This window comes from Phaenicophaeus curvirostris, chromosome 1, assembly GCF_032191515.1.
Source record: "Phaenicophaeus curvirostris isolate KB17595 chromosome 1, BPBGC_Pcur_1.0, whole genome shotgun sequence".
NCBI classification, from domain to species: Eukaryota; Metazoa; Chordata; class Aves; order Cuculiformes; family Cuculidae; genus Phaenicophaeus; species Phaenicophaeus curvirostris.
Window position 1 is genome coordinate 74,725,527 of NC_091392.1, and position 23,732 is coordinate 74,749,258.

Sequence of the window (23,732 nt, forward strand, 5' to 3'; positions counted from 1 at the left end):
TCACTAGAGGACACCAGTCTGCAGATCCTGCAGTAAAGAAATCAAATTAATTATGTAGTAAGCACATCAGCAGCTGAGAAGGATGCAGTGAGATGAGGTATCATAATTTCTGTACACTGTCCTTCCCATGAGTGTGGCCACTGTGTTCAGAATCTTTTTGTTAATATTATTTGATTCAGATTAATCTCTGTTTAGCGTTTTTCTTTTGACTGGAGAGGCAAATGCTGTTCCTTAATTCTCCCTGTAAACCTCTGCTGGTAGGTACAGACGGGCATTTTTTATAGCCCAGAGAAGACTGATTGGCTTATAATAATGGTGACTCAAGCCTATAAATCTCTATGATTATTGCCGGAACTGTTGATGCCATGTTGGTGATGCTTAAACAAAAGTGCTGAAAATCTTTAATGGTTACTTGTTAGCTTACTTGTTTTTCCTCTTTAATGCCCAGCTTCACTGCAATGAACATGCAAACCTTTTGTATATAAAACCATGCAAAGTCTTCTTATCTAGATTAGTTTCCCCTCAGTTCCATCATGTTAATGCTTTGGAGGGCCCCTACTGAGGAAAACCACTTAATGCTGCTGGTATTTGAGGTGCCTAAGCGACGGAAGCTGCAGGGGTGGATAGCCAGGAGCCACAGCAGTGCACAGCACAGCCCTGGGGCTTCCTGGGGCCCTGTGGCTAGGGCCTTGGAGTATGTCTTGATGTGCACCTGCTTACTGAGTAATTGATACAGTGAGGTGGTATATTGAGTATAGGCATGAAGTTATGTGGCCAGTGATGGCTGGTTTGAACTAATGTTGAGGGTACTCAGTGTGCTACAGGAAATGGTTCCGTTAGCCATCTGAAACACCATTGTAATGAAGCCATCTAAATCATCCCTGTGTCTTGCAGGTTTGTATCCTACATGGGCTTCCAACTGCATAACTATGATAAATCCTGCTAGCTCACTCATTTTGCGGCAGTTACCTAAGCAGAAGTAGCTTACCAAACTTCAATGCTGACGGGAGAAAAGTGTCATTCTTTCGGTTTTCTGGTATTTTTGTTCTTCATTTGAACTGCATTTGTATCCACGAGGTATTCTCTCCTGAGTAAATTTGAGGCACTTGGCCAAGAATTGTCTGTATTTGGATAGAGAGTCATGGCAACATTTGGCCAAGTCCTGAAAGTTCAATTTGTCAAAATAGGAAGGAGCTTAATACCCACACATTTTAACAGCAAGACTGAAGTGCTTTCAAGGACCAGAGATCCAGAGGTAGAATTTCAGTATGGCTTATGTGGGAATGGGCGTTCAGCTCTTAGATTAATTTCACCCCGCAGAGTCAAGGGGTAGTGAAGAATAGCTCTGGCTGAGGACAGTCTTTCTGGTTTGGGAAAGCAGATTCCTGCCACACAGCAACTTTGTTGTTTAAAACAAGGAGCACCAGCATAGCAGCAGATGCACAACAGATTGTCACAGACGCTGTTACTCTCTACAATAAGGAAGTTGGGTTTGGGCCAAACTAGTTGTCCCCTCTCCAGTGTGGTAGCTGGTGGCCCTCTGCACAGGCTCATTTTGGCAATAACATGACTATACATCTGGCTGTTAAAAATGCAGCCTTAAAACATTTTTGGCTTTGTGGACTGAGGGGTGATCATCTGCTGTAGCAAAGGAAACGGGCTGTTCCTGGGAACAGGAGTAGGATTCCCTGGTCTCTTCAGAAATGTGAGAAGCCTTTTAGGCAGCTGGTAAGGATGTATTGCTCATACATCCATAGGATTAAGTTATTTAAGTAGACTTTTGGTGCTAATGAAATTTTCTTATTACTCTAATCTGCAGTAACCGTGGGGAGATTTTGTAGGAATTCTACTCCCATCTTCTTGCAGCTTGTTGTACTCTGTAGGTTTTGGTCTCTTGTATGACAAAGACTAGTAGAATTTCTCCGCACGGAGTTGCCAGAGATGTCTAAGATAAAAGCTTATAAAATCTTGTGTGGTTTAACAGTGACTGTGTATTACCTGCTATAATGCAAGTACAAAGGAACACTAAATTACACTATGGTGGCAGTCTGTAACCAAATGAGTCCTTTTTTCTCCAGTGTGCATTCAGCTCATTGCCATGGGATGCTGTCAATACCAGCATGAGGGGAAAACTCCATAGAGGGCCATTAAACACAAAGATGCTTACAGAGGCCAGTGGTCTCTATTGTACTCGTGCACAGGCATTCATTGTGGGCTGCTGTCAGAGACAGCTCATTTTATCAGATGATGGTCTAAGTTGATGCCTTCCTTCTGTGGGTTCTTCTGTCTTAACTTAGGAGGTGTGGGTAGGTGAAAGGCTGGGGTTCGCATGAAGACTACCTGGCCAAAGCAGGAAGTCTAGAAGATGAGCAAACCACAATGCATGGAACACATCTTTTATTCAATAAGCAAGCAAGCACAGAAGTATAACGTGTAGTGCTTAATATTCCTACAGTACTAAAAATATAAAAATAGAAATAAAATTTCACTGAAAGCATTTTCACCCACAAATATACAAGGAAAAGTGCTGTCAAGCCACATCATGCTACACCACTTGCCAGTCACTGAACTGACCGTTTGTTTCCCAACAGAATCAAAACACTAAAAATCTGCTAGTCATTCCGCACAGTTTTTAGTAAGCCTGAATATTTGACTAGCAAAAACGGGCCTAAAAAGCATAGATGTCATTACCTAGCAGAACAATAGAGTAACTCTGAAGAGTTTTATAGTAATGGTAGCCTGCTTCAGGCTGTTTGTTGCCTGTTGTAAGAGAATAAAAAAAGATACAGAAATAAACTTGAACCCTGATTATAACCCAGACCAATCATGGCCAACAATTATTGAAACTGTATTCTGCATGAATATTTGTGCAATACTCCCACCTGGTGGCAGATTTTTAAACTCCCTTCCTTCGGTGCTGCCAGTTCTGCCTGCTTACACTGGAATGTATATTCATCCTCCTAGCACAAACCATAAACAATACTGAGTGGAACTAGAGGATACCAACCACCTTATCCTCTCTTTCTGTATCTGGTGGGTGAAATTCACACCTAGACAGGAAAGTAATACAGGTCAGAGTCTCCGATTCCTCAAGAAAAACCCTATACCAGATGTCTTTTAAAACCCGTTTAGAAGGGCTGAATTAGAGTTGGGGGCTTAACAAGCTTCTGTTTGCTGACCTTCAGCACGGAGTTGAACTTCATCCATCAGTAAGACAGCTGTGTGCTGTCATCCATGAAAGCATGGGTGGGTTTGGGGACTACTGTGATGATCACAGCTATATTTCATAACAAGGTTTGTCTTGCTGAATATGCCAGAGCACAGAACCTACTCAAATTATACAGAAAAGGGTGTGCAGAACCTAATGTGAACCCCACCTTGACCAGTTACTATTTTGGAATGGGATTTATTTATACTTGATATACCTGCTATAAAAATAAATGCGACGATTAACCCCTGAGATCATTCTAGCATATAGTTTTGGCCTGTTACTTGCTTCCCTCTCAATTTTTTTATTTGGTTTATGGACATTTATTTAGGTTCTAGTGAAAAGCTTTTATAAAACACATTAAATAATCAATGTGGGGCTGAAAAGGTGTACATTCTAGTTGCATATATGATACATACCTTATACATATACAATACATTCCATAACAGCTGAATATTCTAGTATTGTCTACGAAGTTCTTGCATGTGGACAACAGTTTAAAATACTAGAAGATAAACAGCTGTATAGGATAAAAGATAGTTGTATCTGATATGGTTTACTTAGATTGTTTTTCTTCCTTTAAATCTTGTTACGCATAATAGCTACAGTATTTTGTCCAGCAGGTAATAAATAAATGAATGCATTCTAGCTGTACTTGGATATCATACGCATGCATTTTTTATAAATAAAAATCAAACATGAGGTCACATTTTCCCATCTTCTGTTTATAAACCAAATCAAATTTTTCATTCATTGATACAGTGAAGATGTCTTTCCATAGCCCAACTCGTCCTGCAAAACAGAGAAGAAAGACAAATCAGAGGGGACATAGCAGGACACCAAATATCTACAGTCTAATTGTGCAAGGCATCAAGTATCATCTGCGAGATGCTAATCAGTCTTAGCTTTCATTGAAAGCTCAGTGAGACCTAAGGCTGTTCATTATTTAACCTAATTCCCCTGGATATATTCCTTGCAAAGCCTTAAAACAAGTATCATACACCTTGTCATCTGCTCAAGGCAAAAATTATACAGGAAGAATTCAGATTTTTGTGAGATTTTGCTCTAGTCTTAATCAGAAATTAATAGAGATTTTGGGTTGGGTGTTGGATTTCTGGTTTTAGTGTAAACTACAGGTGTTTTTTAATTCCAACACCTAACAGCAATACATTTCTAGATCACTGTGCCTTCAGTATACTCTGTTGGAGAATTACCCCAAAGGCACACAGAATGCAGAATTTTAAGCTGATTAGTAAATTCTGATTATTGAGATGCAATGTTATCATTACTATTTTCTATTATTTTATGTGCAAAGACAAACTCAACAAAGGAATTTATGTTTCTCAATATGGAAAGAATTATTTGTTAAATTTGAGTGCCTAGATTAGAAGAGAACAAGTGCCATGCACTCATTTTATGCCATTTAAATATTAATTTTATACACAAGGAATAGGAAGCTTTTGATGCATGCAATATGGATGCTGAACACTTTCCTTGTACGGAGCATTCTTCCACTCTACTGAACCCAACTCATAACATAACCTGATGACACTGCTGAACCCACCAGTTCAAGGCTGTAGCCCCCTTAAACCTTTGTTTCACTGCAGTTCAAAATTTATTTAATTCAGTCAGCCAGGGTTACTTGTTGGTGAATAATTAGACTGAGAGGCCCAAATCTTTTCTCATTTACGTTGGAGATAAAGACAAAATCCAGGCCTGTTCAACTGGAATAAATGAAAGGAGAATTGGGACTGTGCTACCAGAGAGCTTAATCATAACAACAAGAACAGAACTACATGCAGGGAGCTTAATTATGCATTTGATGCATAAGAAGAATACCCATTTAATTTAATTACCATTGCTTTTATGCAGCGATTCTATAATTGAGTCCAAAGACAAAACTGTCTGAAACATCTACACATTATATATTAACACGATGGTGTACTATGTGCAGCAAGGGTTGTTTCATGAAATCAGGATTTTCCTATAACTCCTGAAGGTGTGATAGTGTCATGGTTTGTTTTCAGGAGCCAAACATCTAAAGAACCTGAAACTGACTGAAAATGCATCATTTGTTTTCACCCAGTTTCTCCTGTACCAAAAAATGCTTGCAATCATAAACAGCCTATACTGGTTTCAATTTTGCTCCGGCAGCTGTAATTGCAGAAAGTACAGCATGAAACATAAAAGCCTGTACTTCCCTTTCAATGATGATAATAAAACATTTTCTTCCTCTGCTTCAGGAAAATAAGCCTTTTATTTCTGAATCTCCCCAACAACATGTATGGGCAAATGATAAATTGTAAAGGACATACACTGTGTATTATTTGTAACATGTTTGGGTTTTACCATATGAATTGATAGCTTGTCAAAAAGTCACCCACCTGGTTTATGATTTGAATCATGCAACTGTGTAAATTATGATGTGATAAGAGTCAAATATATGTAAGATATCTAATCATTGTTCTGCTTTCACAGCAGCTCAGGGTTATCTTCAGAGTAAAGATCAATGTGCTAAAAGAAAAAAAATGAAGAACTAAAATAAAGCAAAATAATAAAGTAAATGTAACTAATGAAAAATTAAAAATATTTGAAACAAATTACAATACACTGTCATGTTATTGCCACCATTCTTTGTCACAGAAACAAACAGAGAAGGAACAAGGCACTGTTTATGAAGCTGCATTTTAAAGTAACAAAATATTGCAAAAGCCAGAGACAGCAGAAAAAAGAAATTCAAAATAAGAATCTTTTTAATAAAAAGCACACAGTGAACAAATGACAAAATATTACATTAACTCCTGTAGCTCCCTTCTTTCTCCATTACAAAATGGAGGCTTCTTTATGAAAGATCTGTAGATAGTATAAGTAAGAATCTCTGCCCTTGACTGGGGGTTTGCAGGCTCCACCACAGAACAATGAATAATAACACCACGTACAGAACAGTGCCTGCAGCAAAAGCAGGCATCACCATGTTTATCTGGATGAAGATGATCCAGCCAGCAGAGACAGTAGCTGATCTTTCTACTCATGGAAGGTCTTGCCAGCCACTGATCTCTTTTCTCCTGTATTACAACCTCACCTTTCTTTCACAACTGCGTTTCTAGCTTTCACTTAACAAGGAGAAGAGATAAAGGCTGCACGTAGCATGTAACTCCACAGATCTCCAGATCATGGGGGTTAGGAACAAATCTAGGGTTTTGTGTTACTTCATACAAGTCAATGGAGGAGAACATGGCTTTGTTGATTGTAAAATCTTGCACTGACATAGAACACTTTATCCAAGGCCCTCAGGATACCTTCCTTGACTCATTATTTTGTGATCTTGTCTTCATAGCAGAGAAGTGGATTGGTAATCAGCTAGGCAATGTGCCATTAACATCCTACTGCAGGAGAGATAAGTCTGCTTTTTCACACAAGATACAAGCTGTACCACATACTGAATTCAGTTTGAAGTAGTAAAGGAATGGTAGGATGGGAGTTGAAAGCAATATAAGTAAGAGCAGGAAAACACACCATTCAGTGGAGACTCCACCAGAAACTACAGGGGAATATATTAAGCCTTTCATTTAAAGTATAAACTGCATTGGCTTCACCAGAATTTTACCTCAAGCCAATAAACTTAAGATATTTATTTCAAGAAATAGTCATCTTTAATCATACCATAAGTGAACTGGGGCAAAATAGGTGCCATATCACGATAGAGAATTACCCATAGGAATCTGGTTTTCAGGTCCTGCTGTAATGGAACGCATAGCTCCTATATAACATACTAAGAGCCTTTCCATATCAGGTGTGCAAAGTCACAGATAAAAGCAAGGAGGAAAAAAGCCACTGCTCACAGCAGTTCTGAAATGTTAGTGCCAACACATAAACAGGTCACGTTATTCTGGGTCAGTTACTTTGACGATAGAGTTAAGTAATGGAACACTGGCATAAAGCTCTGCTACGAAAGATGCAAAGACAACACAGAATACCAGTGATCCTGCTTTCATGGGAAAGGAAACTTGCTCTCTAAAAAACCTGGCCAAGTATTGTTAAGATTACAGTTTGACTTATGAAAGATGAATGCAAAGATACAATAGATTTTTGTAAGGCATGCAACGTTAGTGCTTTTTAATAGAACTTTATTATGTCAGCAAAATGCAAGATAAATGAACGAACAACTGGCTAACGCAAAAGAAGTACTCAAGAAGGACTGATGAAATTTGGTATTTTGTCAGAGATTTCAAAAGAAGGTTGGCTGAAAGATAGTACAGAAAAGGCTCCTACACAGAAACTAAGAAGAATGTATTCCGGTCATGCTCCCTAAGTAACAGACAAGAATCTGCAAATTATTTACTTTAAGGAGACTTCATGGTCATGATAAACAATACAAGCCTCACGTATGACGCTGCAGCAAAAAGTGCTAATGTGCCCATGGATAAACAAGTAAGAGGAATGAGGAAAGCAAGTTCCAGCTAAAACTGGATTAGTGGATAAAGTAATTTTGTCTGGATAAGGCATTTGGGAACTGACACTGGAATTTACATCTTTACCCTATGCCATCATTTTTAAAAAGAACAGTTAAGTGCTGTCAAGCAGCCTACAGAAAATAATTTGAGGAAGATTTACGGAGCTCACTGTTTTATGCTTATCAAAAGGAGAGAGGACTTGGTTTCTTGACGTTATCAAAGCACAGGTGTATCAGCAGCTTAGAGGGCATTTCATATTCCCAGAGCAAGACTTCACTAGAATAAACTTCTAGAAGCTAAACACAGAAACACGTTCTAAACAGCTGAGGCAGACAATGAAAAGAAAAAGCTCACAAGGAAAACTACAGCTTGTCATTTAAAGCCTTCAAATTAGAATTATCTGCTATTCCAGAAAATCTGATACGCCCAAGCACAACTGCTTAGGCAAGGATAAATATGATGACCCTGGGAACTACTGACTTGTCAGCCTCAACCCTGTGCCTGGGAAGATCATGGAACGGATCCTCCTAGAAGTTATGCTAAAGCACATGGAGAACTGGGAGTTGATTAGTGACAGATAGCATGGCTTCACGAGGGGCAAGGCCTGTATGAACAAACTAGTGGCTTTCTAGGATGGGCTAACCACAGCAGTGGACACGGGGAAGCCAATAGATGTGATTTATCTGGGCTTCTGTAAAGCCCCCACAAAATTCTCCTCTCTAAATTGCAGAGATATGGATTTGATGGGTGGACTGTTTGGTGGATAAGAAACTGGCTGGATGGTTGTATTCAGAGAGTAGTGGTCAACAGTTTGATGTCCAAATGGAGATCCATGACAAGAGGTATCCCTCATGGGTCCGTAGTGTGACCAGTGCTCTTTAATATTTTCATCAATGATACAGACAGTGAGATCAAGTGCATCCTCAGCAAGTTTGGAGATGACACCAAATAAGTGGTGCTGTTGCCACACTGGAAGGACAGATGTCATCCACAGGAACCTGGACAAACTGGAGAAGAGGGCCTGCGTGAACCTCATGAGGTTCAACAAGGCCAAGTGCAAGTACCTGTACCTGGGTCAGGGCAATCTGTGGTATCAGTACAGGATGGGGGATGACATGATTGAGAGAAGCCCTGCAGAGAAGGACTTGGGGATACAGATTGGTGAGAAGCTTGATATGAGCTGGCAATGCGCCTTCGCAGCCCGGAAGGACAACTGTATCGTGGGCTGCAACAAAAGAAGTGTGGCCAGCAGGTCGAGGGAGGTGATTCTGCCCCTCTATTCCTCTCGAGGCCTCATCTGGAGTGTTGTGTCCAGTTCTGGAATCCTCAGCATAAGAAGAATATGGAACTGCTGGAACGGGCCCAGAAGAGGGCTACAAGCATGACCAGAGGGCTGGAGCACCTCCCATACAAGGACAGGCTGAGACAGTTGAGGTTGTTCAACCTGGAGAAACGAAGGCTTCGAGAACACCTTATAGCAACCTACCAGTACCTCAAGGGAGCGTACAAGAAAGCTGGGGAAGGACTTTTTACAAAGGCATGTACTGACAGGAGTAGGGGGAATGGCTATAAATTGGAGAGGGGCAGATTTAGACTAGACATATGGAACAATTTCTTCACAATGAGGGTGGTGAGGCACTGGCACAGGCTGCCTAGGGAAGCTGTGGATGCCCCATGCCTAGAAGTGTTCAAGGCCAGGTTGGATAGGGCCTTGAGCAGCCTGATCTAGTGGGAGCTGTCCCTGCTTATGGCAGGGATTTGGAACTGGATCATCTTTAAGGTCCCTTCCAACCCAAACTATTTTATGTTTCTATTTAATATTGTGTGGGCTTTGACATGCCAAAGGTCAGAAGGAGTGCAGCGTTCTCACCATGAATACCTATCTGTTGATGTAAACCAAAGGCTCACTAACAGTGGTTTGCACGGTGTTGAATATATACTGTTGATCTTGAATGTTTCCATCCTTTTTAGTCACTTCTACCTAACTTTAGTTCAAAATAAAGATTGCACCAACAGTTTCCTCCCATCATTTACACAGCAATATTTTGCTAACATCTTAACACATCCTGGAGGTTAAGGATTTGTCAGATGCTTCTTGCAACTTCTACAATAAGACTTTTACTGTGGGATTTAAACATACCCCTGCCAACGGGAAGTGCTTCTGCATTACAGCATTGATCAATGAGTTGATGGCAGTGTTCCACCATGGATTCCAACTGTGCTTTGTCATAAGAAACTCCTAAAAACCTCACCAGTTGCTCAACCATTGTTGCTAGGTCCTGTAAGAAAGTATTTAAGAAGTTTATTTTACAATACGTTAAATGAATTTAAATGCTGCAAAATAAGTTATAGCCTGATGGGTGTGAAAAATACAAATGCAGAACTTGCAGAAACACCATCTTAAAATTTTGCAACCTTCCAGTTTGCTGAAAATAGACACATTTCAAGAAATTAAGGTAAGACAGGTCAGCAGAGAACAGTCATGTAAGCTCACCTCTTCAAATACTAGAATGGAGAACTGCAAATTAATTATGATGCTTCCCATCTCAGACAACCCCCCACCCTTAACTTATCACTTTGGAATACAAGTATATTTTGGAGTAACTGAAAGTTACTTTGAGTTTGATCCTGGTAAAAATAAATTACTACAAATGTTAGAACAGCCCTTCCTTCACTGTTAGTTTCTGGGACTGCATTCATGTAGATGGAATGGATTCTAGTGAGGTGGCCTCTGAGAAGAAACAGTCATTCATTCATATATCCAATACTCCAGTACAAGTAAGACTTCTGGAGTTGCAAGGACAAAATAGCAATGTTTACCAGGAAGCAGAGAGACAGTGATGCCACCAGCTTTCAGCAGCATCCATCAGTGAGCACACTTAGGAATATATCTTTATTCAAAACCAGGGGTTTTAATTAATTTCTATTAAACTTTTTAAACTATTCTGATCGTATTATATCATCTTTTAGCATTCCACCCCACCAGAAGGCTCAGTAAAGCCAAAACTATAATTTAGTCAGTTTTATTGATTTTGCCTTTTGTAGGTTTAGAGATTGAGGCTTGGTTTTTGCTACATTCACATTAATTTTCCAGTTGAATAAACATTTTGAAGTATTTTCATTAATCTCAAAAATATATTATTGCAACAGCAAATGGAGACCTATATTCTATGTTGTATTACCATTAAATTTATTAGCCAGCATACTGTCAGGACCCAATAATTATGTTCACCTTATGCTACATGATCATCCCTGATTTTTTTCAACATGGTTTCACAGAAGACAGTAGGAACAACCAAATAATAAGAATAAATGTTAAATATATAGGACAAAACACCAATTATATACTTGTTTCTCATTGATACAGCACACATAGCAAGGCATTTCCTTTAAATGAATGCCCACGGCTGAACATAGCAAGCACTGAAGTTACACATTTCAGCAAGCAGTTTAGTGCCTATGGATGCAGGCAGATTCCCAAATACATTAACAGGTTTATGAAACTGTTGATGTGTGTAGAAGCTATTGAATGCCAGTGCTTTAAAAATTATATCAGACATTACGGAGCCAAAAATGGACATAAGAAGCAATTTTGTACTTCATGTATTTTAAACACCAAAATGCTAAGCATAAAACACCTTTTTGCTACATCTAACCTACCTTATGCATATCTTCATACTTGAGAAAAAGTACATTGGCATCCATGTGATGTTCCCAAAACTCTTGCACATGTTCAAACCACGAACCATATCCTACTACAAAGACATCATGATTGGCATGAGGAAAGTTAATGCTTTTGTTCTTAATCCCTCTTCAAAAAAACAAAAATAGCAGAAAAATAAATTAACTGGAGTGGTTCATAGCCCCAGAAGAACTGTGTCTGGTTTGACCCATTGCTATGCACAGCAAGGAACTAACTTAAAAAAGTTTTATCATTTTGGAATATTCAAAAGAACTAACCAGAAAGACAGAATGTTCAACTGAAAATGCCACTGTATTTCATGATGGATCTCTTAAAGTTCATTATTAGTAACAGCTGAGTACTGAACAGACTTTGCGCCAAAATAAAAATTACAGATAGCTTTGCAGAAGGCAAATTTTCAGTGGCTCCAACCTGTGTTAATGCCTACAATTAACATACAACAATGCAGCTTTCTGCACTTACAAGCTAGATTAAGCATTCAAGAAAAGCTCCATAAAGCACCGTTTGTTACAGATGAAGAATTGCTAAGAACCACTGTCCTTTCTTAATTAAAGAAGCATTGAAGAAAGACCTTTAAAATGCTTCATGGTCATTCCCAAAGACTTAGGACTTACTTACAGAACTTTCTATTTATCTTAACATCTTTTGCTGCCCTTGCTAAAATCTAGGACCTATTCTCTTCTATTATGTTCTGAACACTTCTACACAGCTTCTGAAGATATGTCAGAACATAACTGCAGTTACACTGTGATCAGTTATTTCTGTTACACAATAAATCCAGACTACCACAAGATGCCCATGGGGTGTCGAGTGCGCCTAAAAGCTAAAATCAGCTTGTCTTCAGTTCCCCACATCTCCTGTTTGGGATTTAGCACTTGAAGACAAACCGAGGTGCTACACTGGGAGGGTCTGTGCTCCTAATGCTGGAGAAGCAGTGGTCACAGTCTTAACGCCCCCCCCAAAATCTTCCTCTTCCACTTCTCTGAAAAAGTCCACATTTGCACTGGATTTCAGTCCATTTATGTGTGTTCAGACACTGGCACGTGTTATCTAGAGAATGTCTTTTGCTGTCAATATTATCAGAAAGACAACCCAAAGAGAAATTAATTCTACATATTTATTTGTTACCAGTGATAAATGCTCCTAAAGTATTTCAGATAATCAAGACAGGAACTAAGCAAATATGAGCAGTGTTTCACATTCTTTCCCAATATTTTCGGTCAATTTTATCTTTTCAGCAAAGCAGCTACAGAAAAATATTAAATTTTTCACTTTTGTATTTTGAAGACACTTTTCCCTTTAAAAAAGAATTGTTAAATTTTGGCAACTGGAACATTTTCAGTGGTGAAAGTGGTCAGTTTCACAGGAAAACTATTTTAATCAGCTGACTCATTTTCAATTTTCATAAAGGTATTAGAAAAATCACATTTTTATTATTCCCATTCCATACACCCCTAGAGAGATTCATGTACGAAACTAACACATCAGCAAAACAAAAAGTGTTCCTAACTGCTCTTAGTGGTACAGGGCAAAAATCTGTTAAGATTACACTAGCAGAGTTTACCTATGTTTTATGCAAGAAAATCCCTTAAGCTTTAGAGGATAATGCCAAAGAATTAGTACATTCAAGACTATCTTACTGTATGCTTTCAAACTATCTAGCTAACATGCACTGGATTTATTTCAAGACGACCAGACATAAGGAGAGGTAAAAAGAGCGGGAATGTGTCACTTGGGCTCCATGCTTCTCCCTCTAGCACTACTTTGACTTCTTTGCTGCTGCATTGTTTCCATGAGATGCAACCATTTAGCTAAAAGCTAAATTAACTGTGTTACAAAACACTCAATTTGCACATTGATGGACAGAGAACATGCTGTAAAGTTTTACTGGCTCTGGGAGGTTGTGATAAATCAGCTAGGTGCTACAAGATGAAAATATAAATAACTCTGGGGATACTCACATGAAAAAGAGTAGAGAACCTTCCTCCTATCTTAGATATCTTAGAAGACCTTCTAATGAATCTTTCATGTCTCTGGTCTAGAAGTTGCTGCTCATGGTCTACAGACAAATACCTCATTCTCAGGGAATGCAAAAGAAAAGAGCCAAAGGTGGGCTGGAATGGAAGGAGAGCATTTATCATCCCTGCACAAACGTGCAGGAGAAAGCAGCAAAGGTTTTTAAGGCCTGTTATATAACATCCACTGATAGGCTTCTACTTTTTTCCCTCCCTTTAGTATTATATGGCTCCTCTAGCATCAAGTCCTCCAAGTAGTAAGGCGGAAGTTTGTTGCACTGGACTTAGAGGAGCTCCTAGTCTCAGAGCACACGGTACCTGGTGAATTCTTTGTGTCATGCTAAGGTATCATAGAGAAGATTTTGCAGAGAAACAGAATATACTAATTTTTCTTTTCTCTTACTAACTTGAAAGTGTGGCAATCCTTTGGCAAAAGGCCCAGTGGCAGCCAGGTATGTGAGAACACAGAGCTTGTACACCCTGTAAGCTTCCTGAGTCAGTGCAGTGGAGCTACTTAAGCCAGTGCAGTCTGAGTAGAAACACAGTGGGAGGGTGCGTCACGAAACCGCCCTTCCTCAAAGGGGTTACTGGGTGAGCAGTTGATGAGTTGTAAAGCAGTACATTGCATTCTCATTATAGATGTGTGTTTTTCAGACAGTAGCAGCCTGCAGCTGCCTTCTTACAGTGGGCCACTTCAACTTATTGATGTACTCCAGATCAATCTCATGCAAACTAGAGATTTCTGTGCATTAACTGGTATCTTGCAAAAGACAAGCCTTAAGTTTTTGGATGAAATAAAAACATTAAAGGAATTACCAGAAAAAAAAACCTTGAGGAACAGAAAGACTCTTGTGAAGTAGCCAACAGTGAGATACAAGTGAAAACAAATTATGCTGGGAACATTCACCACTTTTCACAAGGCGCCTGGTATCTTGCAAACTGAACTTTAAGAGTAGACTAGAGTTTTGCCTGACCAAAGTGGAACACTGCTGAGCCTATGGGGTGAAATGCTGTAAGGCAATATTTACTAATCATGGCCATACTTTGAATGGGCAAATCTAAGTCCACACAGTACTATCTGTAGCAACCTCCTTGCAGTATATGCAAAACAAATGCACCTTTATCCAGTTCATTTCTGTACTTGCAGAAGGAATGCAGAGATGAAAATAAATGTGTAACAGCGTGTGCAGAGAGAACAGCTCCTTACACTTGTCATTCATAAACCTTCTGCAGAACTCCTGAAATGTTCCTCTGTAGCTCATGGTCCTCAGGGAGCGGTGAAACTGGTAATAAGACACCACCAGGTCTTTGGGGTTGCGAGCCATGTATATTACCTATGATAGCGGGTAAAAAAAAAAAAATAAAGCTTCCTACTACAGTCTTCCAAAGCATTTAAACAACTGCTGCCAACATAAACAAACACAACCTCATTTCATTTTTACCTTTGAATTACCATTATGTAGGTCCGAAGGCAAAAACCGATATGGCAGGTGGCTTTTTATAAGGCGAGGAGATGTCAGTTCCTAAAATAAAGCAGACAGAAGCATTTTGTATTGTGCATTAGTTTTTGGCACATCCTCAGCTCCCCTAACTGTCATGCTTCAAGTCCTTTACTGTGCTGAGTTAAATTCACAAATTCACTTCTTAAAATTAATAAGGGTCTGGGACTAGAAATTAGGTCAGGAAGTTACATCTGCTTTTTAAGTGTCAAAAGGCTGGATAATGTGTTACAGGTTGTTGTTGATTCCCCCTCCCTTTTGTTTCGAAGGTACTTCCATTTGTAGGACCTTCTCAAGAGCATAGCGTAAAAAAGATTATTAGTATCTAACTAACTTTGTTCCCAGTGATGCTTCCACTAAAATTCCTTGAAAAATACTGGAAACTCTGAAAACGCAACCCCTAACTTCTTCACTTCAAAATTTTACCCTTGCAATTTATTTTATCCTCAGAATTAGTCCCAGTCAATTGGAAGGTTTATCTGAATGTGTGAACATCGTTCAGAGTTTTTTTCTATAATATGAGACAAAATCGTCTTACAACACAAATAATCTTCCAGTAGTTAAAAACTGCATAAATCCATATTGAATCAAGTTGCTAGTACATCATACAGATAACAATGTGTAATCTCAAACTAAACCTCTCACTACTGCCACCATTTATTTGCATTAAGGTAGCACGGAGGTCTCATCTGACTAGACATCATACAGACAAAACAGAAAAGTAATCTCTGACCTCTACAAACTCTCAGCCTAAAGTAAGCTGACACTGCAGTTGTCATTAACCAGAAGCAGCTTAAATGTATCTGTGCCAGCCTCAATTCAACAAGCATTCTAGCTGACCTAGGATGGAGCCCAGTATCTTGCCTAATCATTCCACAGTATGCCTATATCAGAAATCATTACAGCAACGGCAAAATCACTCATATGCCATGCCACTAGTCTGTGAGTGACTCTTAATAGTGTGGAATTCATTTCATGCAGATTATTCTACACTTGTCAAACTACACCTACAGAGCCTGTAGATCCACAGATCCTGGGTCTCCATGGATTTACATGTGCACATTCAGAGTAGTGGGTCTACAGATCCATAGATCTCTGTATTTGTAGCTCCTCTTTTGCAAATTCAGGGAAAAGATTAAAGCAAATTTGCTTTAATTAGGCAGCTTTTGTTTACACAAGTAAAGGAGGTCTGGAACTTTTATTCAGAAAACCCATTGTCAAGATATTTAAGACATGGAGAAACATCCCCTAAAGCATTAAACAGACTAAAATTAAGCTTAATAAAAACAACCTTAAAATAAACTAATAATACTCTGAATCATTCCAACAAACTGAGCAAGTCTGGTGATAAAAAGGGCAAGGTCACAGGATGAAATGAAATAATAAATATGAAACAGAGGAAAAAGATATCCAAATACTGAAAGACTTTCTTTGCAATTGATTGTACCTTAATGATGTCCAGACCAGGCTGAGGGTACTCTAGGACTGGAAGTTGTTCATCTATATTCATCAGTCCAATCTCATCTGGATCAGCTCCCTGACTCACTAGATATACCACTTCCTGTAGTAAGCCTGTGCCTGCATAAACCAAACAATGGAAGAGAACAGATAGCATTACAGTTCTTACCTCAACAAAGGCATACGAAGGGAGACCTAGACACAGAAGTAGCAGTAACTTTTGTCCTTCACAATCTGCTGTGAACTAAGTCTGTAACTCCTGTTTTAACACAGTATGTATGATCCCTTAGTTTTATTTTAAACACACGAAGACCTCATTTCACATAAAAAGACAAAAGATTTTTTTCTTCAGTAATAATTTAAATACGTCTCTGTCTCCCAGCCATTTTACGTGTGAATTGGAAAGCACTTTAAAAAAAGGTTTTCCCTTGTGAATGTTAGCTATGCAAAAAACTATTATTTCCATTTCAGAAATTAAAAAAACCCAAGGAAGACAGATCATCCAACTTCACAAAAAGTACTAGCAGCCATAATGGGAGACTGCCAGTATCCTCTACTCTAAACTGTAAGCAAATCTACTAATATGTAATGATTTGAGACTCTACTTATGCCTCCATGTTATGGACTGGATAAACCACTGAACACATCAACACATAGCGAGTTAGTCATAAGCTTTAAAGGTCCCAATTACACGCATCTTTCCACGCTGAGGACATGTACAAAGCAACCACTAGGTATTGCAGCCTTAATGACTGTGTCTTGGAAAATTAATAGGTATTCCAAGAAGAAGTTTGAACATGGAAATTATTTTAAATTACTTTACCTTCAGGCAGGTAGGAAACCCTCTGAGCAGGCAAACAAAGGTTCAGAGATATTTGACAGAGGCTTATGAGGAGAAAGGCATAGGCTTTAGGCGAGAAGGAGGAAGAGAATGAGGAGAGATCAAACCAAGCTATTAGGGAAGGGATGCCACAGTTTAGATGACAAATCATACAGGACATCCTGGATACTGTGACTGATAGACCAATTATTTAAGAGTTGTGAGCCACAAGGAAAATGAGACCTCGATTTATTCTCTCTCTTGTGTTGCCAAAAGGAACAAATAAATATTCCAGGACTCTTTACAAAGCCCAAGTCTGCCAAAGCATTCCATGTCCTTGGAAAGATGAGTTGCAAATTCTGAGACCATGCCTTTCGTTCACATTTTAATTTGAAAATAACTTGTAAGTTATAAGCAACTTATAGCAGTCACAAGTTAATTCATGTTAAGTAGCACGACTGCATACGCTAATAGACAAATCTTGTACAAATTCTGTACGTTGTTCCAATACAAAGAAAACCAGAGCATAATTTCTCAGATTTTTTTTAATCTGAGCTAGGAAGAGTTAAAAAAAGCTGATGTGCTTTACAGGCTGAACACAGTCTAGATACAATATGAAAGAACACATGCCTCCAAGAATTGCTTTGGCGAGTAAGTACTTTAAGATTCCTCTGTTTCCTGACTGATTGGTGGGTAAATTAAAATGGCTTGGAAAAATAGAAGCTTTTACATTATTATCACCCACAGAGACAGCTGTCACAGACTTAATACGTGCTTGCCCTTAAGGCTGTTCATTCTGCATTTTTAAGTCCAAGCATATATTTTATACACTAAAATTAACATACATATGGTATTTCAGTATCAGCCCTTGTGACTCTGAATGAGCAAAACCCTTGTTCTCATTAAATATTTATTCTGACAGGAGACACCCTGGTTCTCCATAATTTATTTCTGTATTTCCAATACTGCCTGCAAAGAAAAACGCTTTTACATCAACCTTATTCCATGAAAGGCAAAGGAGTAACTGTATAGGGATAAACAACACCACTAGGACTTGAATTTTTCTGTTACTCAGCAGTTCTCTAGGCAAAAAGAAGCTGTCTCCATTGTGCCTCTGAATACAGAAGGGCCACAGGGTTGAGGCAGAACCATGCTAAGACTTCCGGAGAGCAGCACATTCCCTACCAGCTCTCCACAAAGTCTACCAAATAAATAGGTAGTGAAGGTCAGAGAGTACAAACCCCCATGGCCTTACCTAATTCTGCTCAGACCTGTGGCCACATGCTAGATTTGGCTTGATGACTAGCAGATCCATGGAGCACTGCAGAGACAGGAAATGACATATTAATGTAGGAGGCATGGGTAAAAAGTGTTCTGATTCAGAAGGAAGTGACCTTTGGAAGCTCAAAAGTCTTCAGTGGCTTCATCTTAATGTTCTTCCACCAAATATAGTGACTAATTGAAAGAGAAATGCCAGGCATATAGCAGGTACTCAAAGCAGAAAAATAAAAATCTGTCAAGTACAGGTTCTTTACAACAGTTCTTTAAATCTGTGAACCTCAGTGCTAATTATGAGCACGCAAATACACAAATCACTGTAGCTAGGTACGCAGTGCTGCACACAATCCAGCATTCTATTCCAATTCACACAGCAAACAGTATTTCTGCATTACTTGTTTTATAAAGAGAGGATTGCAGCTGACAGTTTAGATCTCTGGCTTCCAGCCAGGCAGCAGGTTGGAATTTCTCTTTCCTAGACCTCCAGTAGGACCACTGATCATGAATTCTCCTGCCCGTGAACCCTTTGAAAGTTCTCACTTTTGTCACCCACTATATTTGCCTTATTTCCTTCCACAGTAGCACTCAAGTTACTTTGCGTAGGATTTTCAGAGTCTTAATACAAATGAAAACTGGGGATTTATTTCTGAGGGAACTGTGATATTTTCTTTTAATTTGTCACCCCTAATCAATTATCATTTATCTCACACACACACACATTCTCAAGCACCCCATATGAAAAAAAAACTATATCATTGACCTGTTCTCCTGATTTAAAAAAAATCTAAACAATCACATGTTGATTTAAAAGGAAAAAAAAGATAGCAGAAATCCCTTATATATAAAATTATATATATATATAAAATTGATCTTGAATGCTATCATGAAGCATATGCAAGAGAACTGGGTGATCAGGCCCAGTCAACACGGGTTCACAATAGGCAGGTCTTGCCAAACTAACCTGACTCAACTACCGGATGAGGGAAAGGCTGTGGATGTGGTCTTCCTGGACTTCAGTAAAGCCTTTGACACAGTTTCTCATAGCATTCTGCTTCAGAAACTGTCAGCCTCTGGCCTGGACAGGCGCACACTCTCCTGGGTTGAAAACTGGTTGGATGGCCAGGCCCAGAGTGGTGGTAAAAGGAGTTAAATTCAGCTGGAGGCCAGTTACAAGTGAGGTTCCCCAGGGCTCAGTGCTGGGTCCAGCCCTGTTCAATGACATTGTCAATGACCTGGACAAAGGCATCGAGTGCACCCTTAGCAAGTTTGCAGACAGCTCTAAGCTGTAAGGAAGCGTTGATCTGCTGGAGGGTAGGGAGGCTCTGCAAAGGGATCTGAACAGGCTGGACCGCTGGGCTGAGATCAATGGCATGAGGTTTAACAAGGCCAAATGCCCGGTCCTGCACTTGGGGCACAACAACCCTGTGCAGTGCTACAGACTAGGAGAAGTCTGTCTAGAAAGCTGCCTGGAGGAGAGGGACCTGGGGGTGTTGGTTGGCAGCTGACTGAACGTGAGCCAGCAGTGTGCCCAGGTGGCCAAGAAGGCCAATGGCATCTTGGCTTGTATCAGAAATGGTGTGACCAGCAGGTCCAGGGAAGTTATTCTCCCTCTGTACTCGGCACTGGTGAGACTGCACCTCAAATACTGTGTTCAGTTCTGGGCCCCTCACCACAAGAAGGATATTGAGGCGCTGGGGCATATCCAGAGAAGAGCAACGAAGCTGGTGAGGGGGCTGGAGAACAAGTCGTACGAGGAGTGGCTGAGATAGGTGGGGTTGTTTAGCCTTGAGAAGAGGCGGCTGAGGGGAGACCTTATTGCTCTCTAGAACTACCTGAAAGGAAGCTATAGAGAGAAGGGTGCTGGCCTCTTCTCCCAGGTGACAGGTGACAAGTGACAGGACAAGGGGGAACAGCCTCAAGTTGTGCCAGGGGAGGTTCAGGCTAGATATCAGGAAAAAATATTTCATGGAAAGGGTCATTAGGCACTGGAACAGTCTGCGCAGGGAGGTGGTTGATTCACCTTCCCTGGAGGTGTTTAAAAGACAGGTGGATGAGGTGCTGAGGGGCATGGTTTAGCGATTGATGGGAATGGTTGGACTCAATGATCCAGTGGGTCCTTTCCAACCTAGTGACTCTATGATTCTATCTCTGTTAGGATTAAAACCAATGCAAATTAAATTACAGATCTTGGACTTGAATGTTCTTTTGATTTAGAAACTGTGGTTTAACTAGCAACAGCCAAATGGCAGCCCAAGCCACAGACCTAGTGCAAGGGCGAGATTTTCTAGCCCCTGGGAACACCAGCTGGCTGGAAAGCCAAACAAACCAGGGTACTGTACCCATGCATGGCATAAGAGGTCCAGGTCTAGCCTGGGGCTAGCAGAATTTATTAAATATACTGCTGTGGGAGGTGAATGTAAGTCTCCTGCTGTAGCCCCTGACTCCCCATCTGCATATCAAGCATACAGAAGTCAGGCATTTGAACCAACTGATTTAAACTGATATCTGTGGACATATACAAGAACCACCATATTATGGGTGAAAGCTATAGTAAATTGCTTAAACTGAGATTTTCCAAAGGAAAAAGGCCATATTTAAATGTCATGGAAACTGTCTTAGTAAAAGGGAAAACTAAGATAATTATGGAAAAAAAGAAAAAGACCAAAGAAGCTAAAGAAAAGCAAAGATGCAGAGCTTATCTTTATATTCCGTAAATTCCTGCCCTGGCTGTCAACAACGATTTATTGTCACTTGTGAAATTAAAAGATTAGGCCACTAAGTGAAAAAGCTAGCAAGTTAGTATATGAATCTCAGCTTTTTCTTGGAAAAAAATCGGTGGATCTTGTGCAACTCTGGTATTTTATATAATTTCCTCCTCGTGTTGCTGGATGCATGTGCATGCTTCACTTGGGATGGCACAGGAAGAGTAAACAGTCACTGACAACCACAATTAATCTGTCAGCACAGGGCACCAGATACAACATTTATAAGTACGCTGCAACTCTACCCTTCTATCTTCCAGTTGCGCCAGATCCATATTTCATCCTGGGGGAAGACTGCTGGCCCAGCTACCTCCAAGGTCATATTGCCAAAATAAAGGTGGAATTAATTTATGTTTATCCAGTTCCTACTAAAATGGAGCCAGTCAGTGTCTGAGGAACTTCAGTATGCTGTACTCAAGAAATGCTCTTCCCTGACAGGCTCTTCTGCTGTGTCAATACAATGCTTCAGAAGAAAGTAGCATTCCAAATTATCACACAATATCTGGAAAGAGATGGGACAGGAAACAGTAGTGATAAGCTACTGCCAGAATTTGCAGTTTTTAACAGAGCCTCTTAAACTATCTATGAACCTGCATTTCTACTGAAAGTGTGCTACTTGTGCTGCACTTTTCCATAAAGCCTAAAGATGCACAGAAACCAGGACTCATTAAGAACCCTATCATCCCCTTCAGCAGCCTCTATGGTGAATTGGAACTCTTTTATTTGTAATGCTTTTTATGGCCAATGCCTAAGCAACAACAGCAAAGTCAGTTCATGGCCATACTGCCTCTGCTGCAGGAGTACGCATAACTCCTGCAGCAGCAACCAGACAGCATAGCGAGACAACCAAAACTCCTTTCTGTTTCTACGCATTAGATGACTTTTTACATAAAATTTAATCTCTGTAGGAGGAAGAAATTTTCTTTAGTGCAGCTGTTCTCTCACTACATTCTGGCCACTGGTACACTCTCAAGCAGCCACTGGAGCTTGGATTTGTACAGTGGCAGACACAAAATTTCATGTGAAATTTTGCTTCCCTACACAATTTCTAATGTAGTTTATTTCAGCTTTCTCCCTTTGTCAACTAAGATGGGACAAATCTGCAGCTCAAGGATGCAAAGGTCCTTGGTTCATTCCTTTCACTCACCTCTTTGGAAACCACATGGAAAAATAAAACAAAGAAATACTGATGTTAGTATTAACAGTCTTCAAGCACTCCCAATTAGTTGCACTTTGTCTGATCCACTAATTCTTGATTAGCTTTCAGCTAATACAATGCAACGGACCCATTATGACTCATTTTTTTGTAGCATCAGTACATGTAAGTGCTCATTAAAAATGAGGGATGCTAAAGCTGTCGGACTGCCCTAGCAAGTGCCATAAAGTGATTCCCCACACAGTTCTTCTAACTGCCTGCAAGTTCATTCCCCTTACACCAATTTCAGTATATCTCTGCAGACAAGTATGACAGATTCATCTTTACCCCACAACACTAGAGGGAAAAATTAGATTTCCATTAGAACAGAACAATTTCCAAAACACAAAAATATCTTCTCCTAAGGTATCTATGTTCTACTTCTCCTATGTCTTGGAATTCCAACTGGATTAAGAGTGGGGAATCTCATTATCAATTGGGGTTTTAATAACAAAAATAAATATTTTCACCTTGATACCATATTTTCCAATTCTTCTGTTCCTAGATAAGACTCAGAATTGTGATGTTATACTGACAATATTTTTTAGCTGCTAATAAATATGTATTACAGGATCCAATTTTCAGGCAGGACTGAATACTCATCCTTTAAGATTAATTTTACATGGCCTAAGTGCTTGTAAGTTGAATAGTGACCTCTCAAGGGAGTCTATGGAACACAAGGAAACTGAATTCATATCTTCTCAAACTGATGGCAACAGCTTAAGAAAGACTGGATTTAGAATAAATGTTAACTGCACAATTTCCAGCAACATTCAGTAAGCTTGGTCTTGGCTTTTTAGACTTATTAATCTGTTTAGTGTTCACTCACAGCTACTGGCTTTTAAAGCAAAATAATAACCTAAATTCTGCTTGCCTTTCACTAGACTTGCATCAGAGAACACAGGAATGGGTCCATTAAGTCAGAGCTGTGTTTAGAATGTGTTCCACCAGAGGCTGTAAACAGCAAACTATGAAACTCGTATTCTATTTAGGACAAGCATTTACTTTATGTTTGGTAAAAAAGTCACTGAACTGTTTACACACCTGCGCTAGCCAAGTAATTATTGCTACTATGTATAACACAGCTTTAATAAACTGGTTACAAAACAGTGTTATTTTTGGTTAATGCATTAGTACTGTTTTTAAAAAATGGCCTAAGTTCTCATTTTGCCTTACATTAGGACACTATCCACTCAATAAAGAGCAGGATGAAAAGTGCAGTATCGATCACAGTGCACCAATGCATCTCAGGCCAGGCACCAACTGTGGAGGCACCTCTGCTTCCATACAGCGAAGCAGGTGATGCAGATTGTTTCATGCCAACAGAAGCAGCTCAGAGA

The 23,732-nt window shown here is 39.7% G+C and overlaps 2 protein-coding genes across 5 annotated transcripts in view; one reads left to right on the top strand and one right to left on the bottom strand.

Annotated features, from left to right (window-relative positions):
- Positions 1-23,732, top strand: part of LOC138724325 (patatin-like phospholipase domain-containing protein 2) — a 520,777-nt gene that overhangs the window by 428,160 nt on the left and 68,885 nt on the right. The window lies entirely within an intron of this gene.
- The window catches only part of SULT4A1 (sulfotransferase family 4A member 1), a 32,821-nt gene continuing 11,477 nt past the window's right edge, over positions 2,389-23,732 (bottom strand). The window contains exons 2-7 of the mRNA XM_069864996.1: positions 16,327-16,457; positions 14,823-14,903; positions 14,588-14,714; positions 11,323-11,417; positions 9,803-9,941; positions 2,389-4,000 (exon numbers count right to left, since the gene is read on the bottom strand). Of these exons, the coding sequence (XP_069721097.1) occupies positions 3,888-4,000; positions 9,803-9,941; positions 11,323-11,417; positions 14,588-14,714; positions 14,823-14,903; positions 16,327-16,457 (686 nt within the window). The 3' untranslated portion in view covers positions 2,389-3,887. The remainder of the gene's footprint in view (positions 4,001-9,802; positions 9,942-11,322; positions 11,418-14,587; positions 14,715-14,822; positions 14,904-16,326; positions 16,458-23,732) is intronic.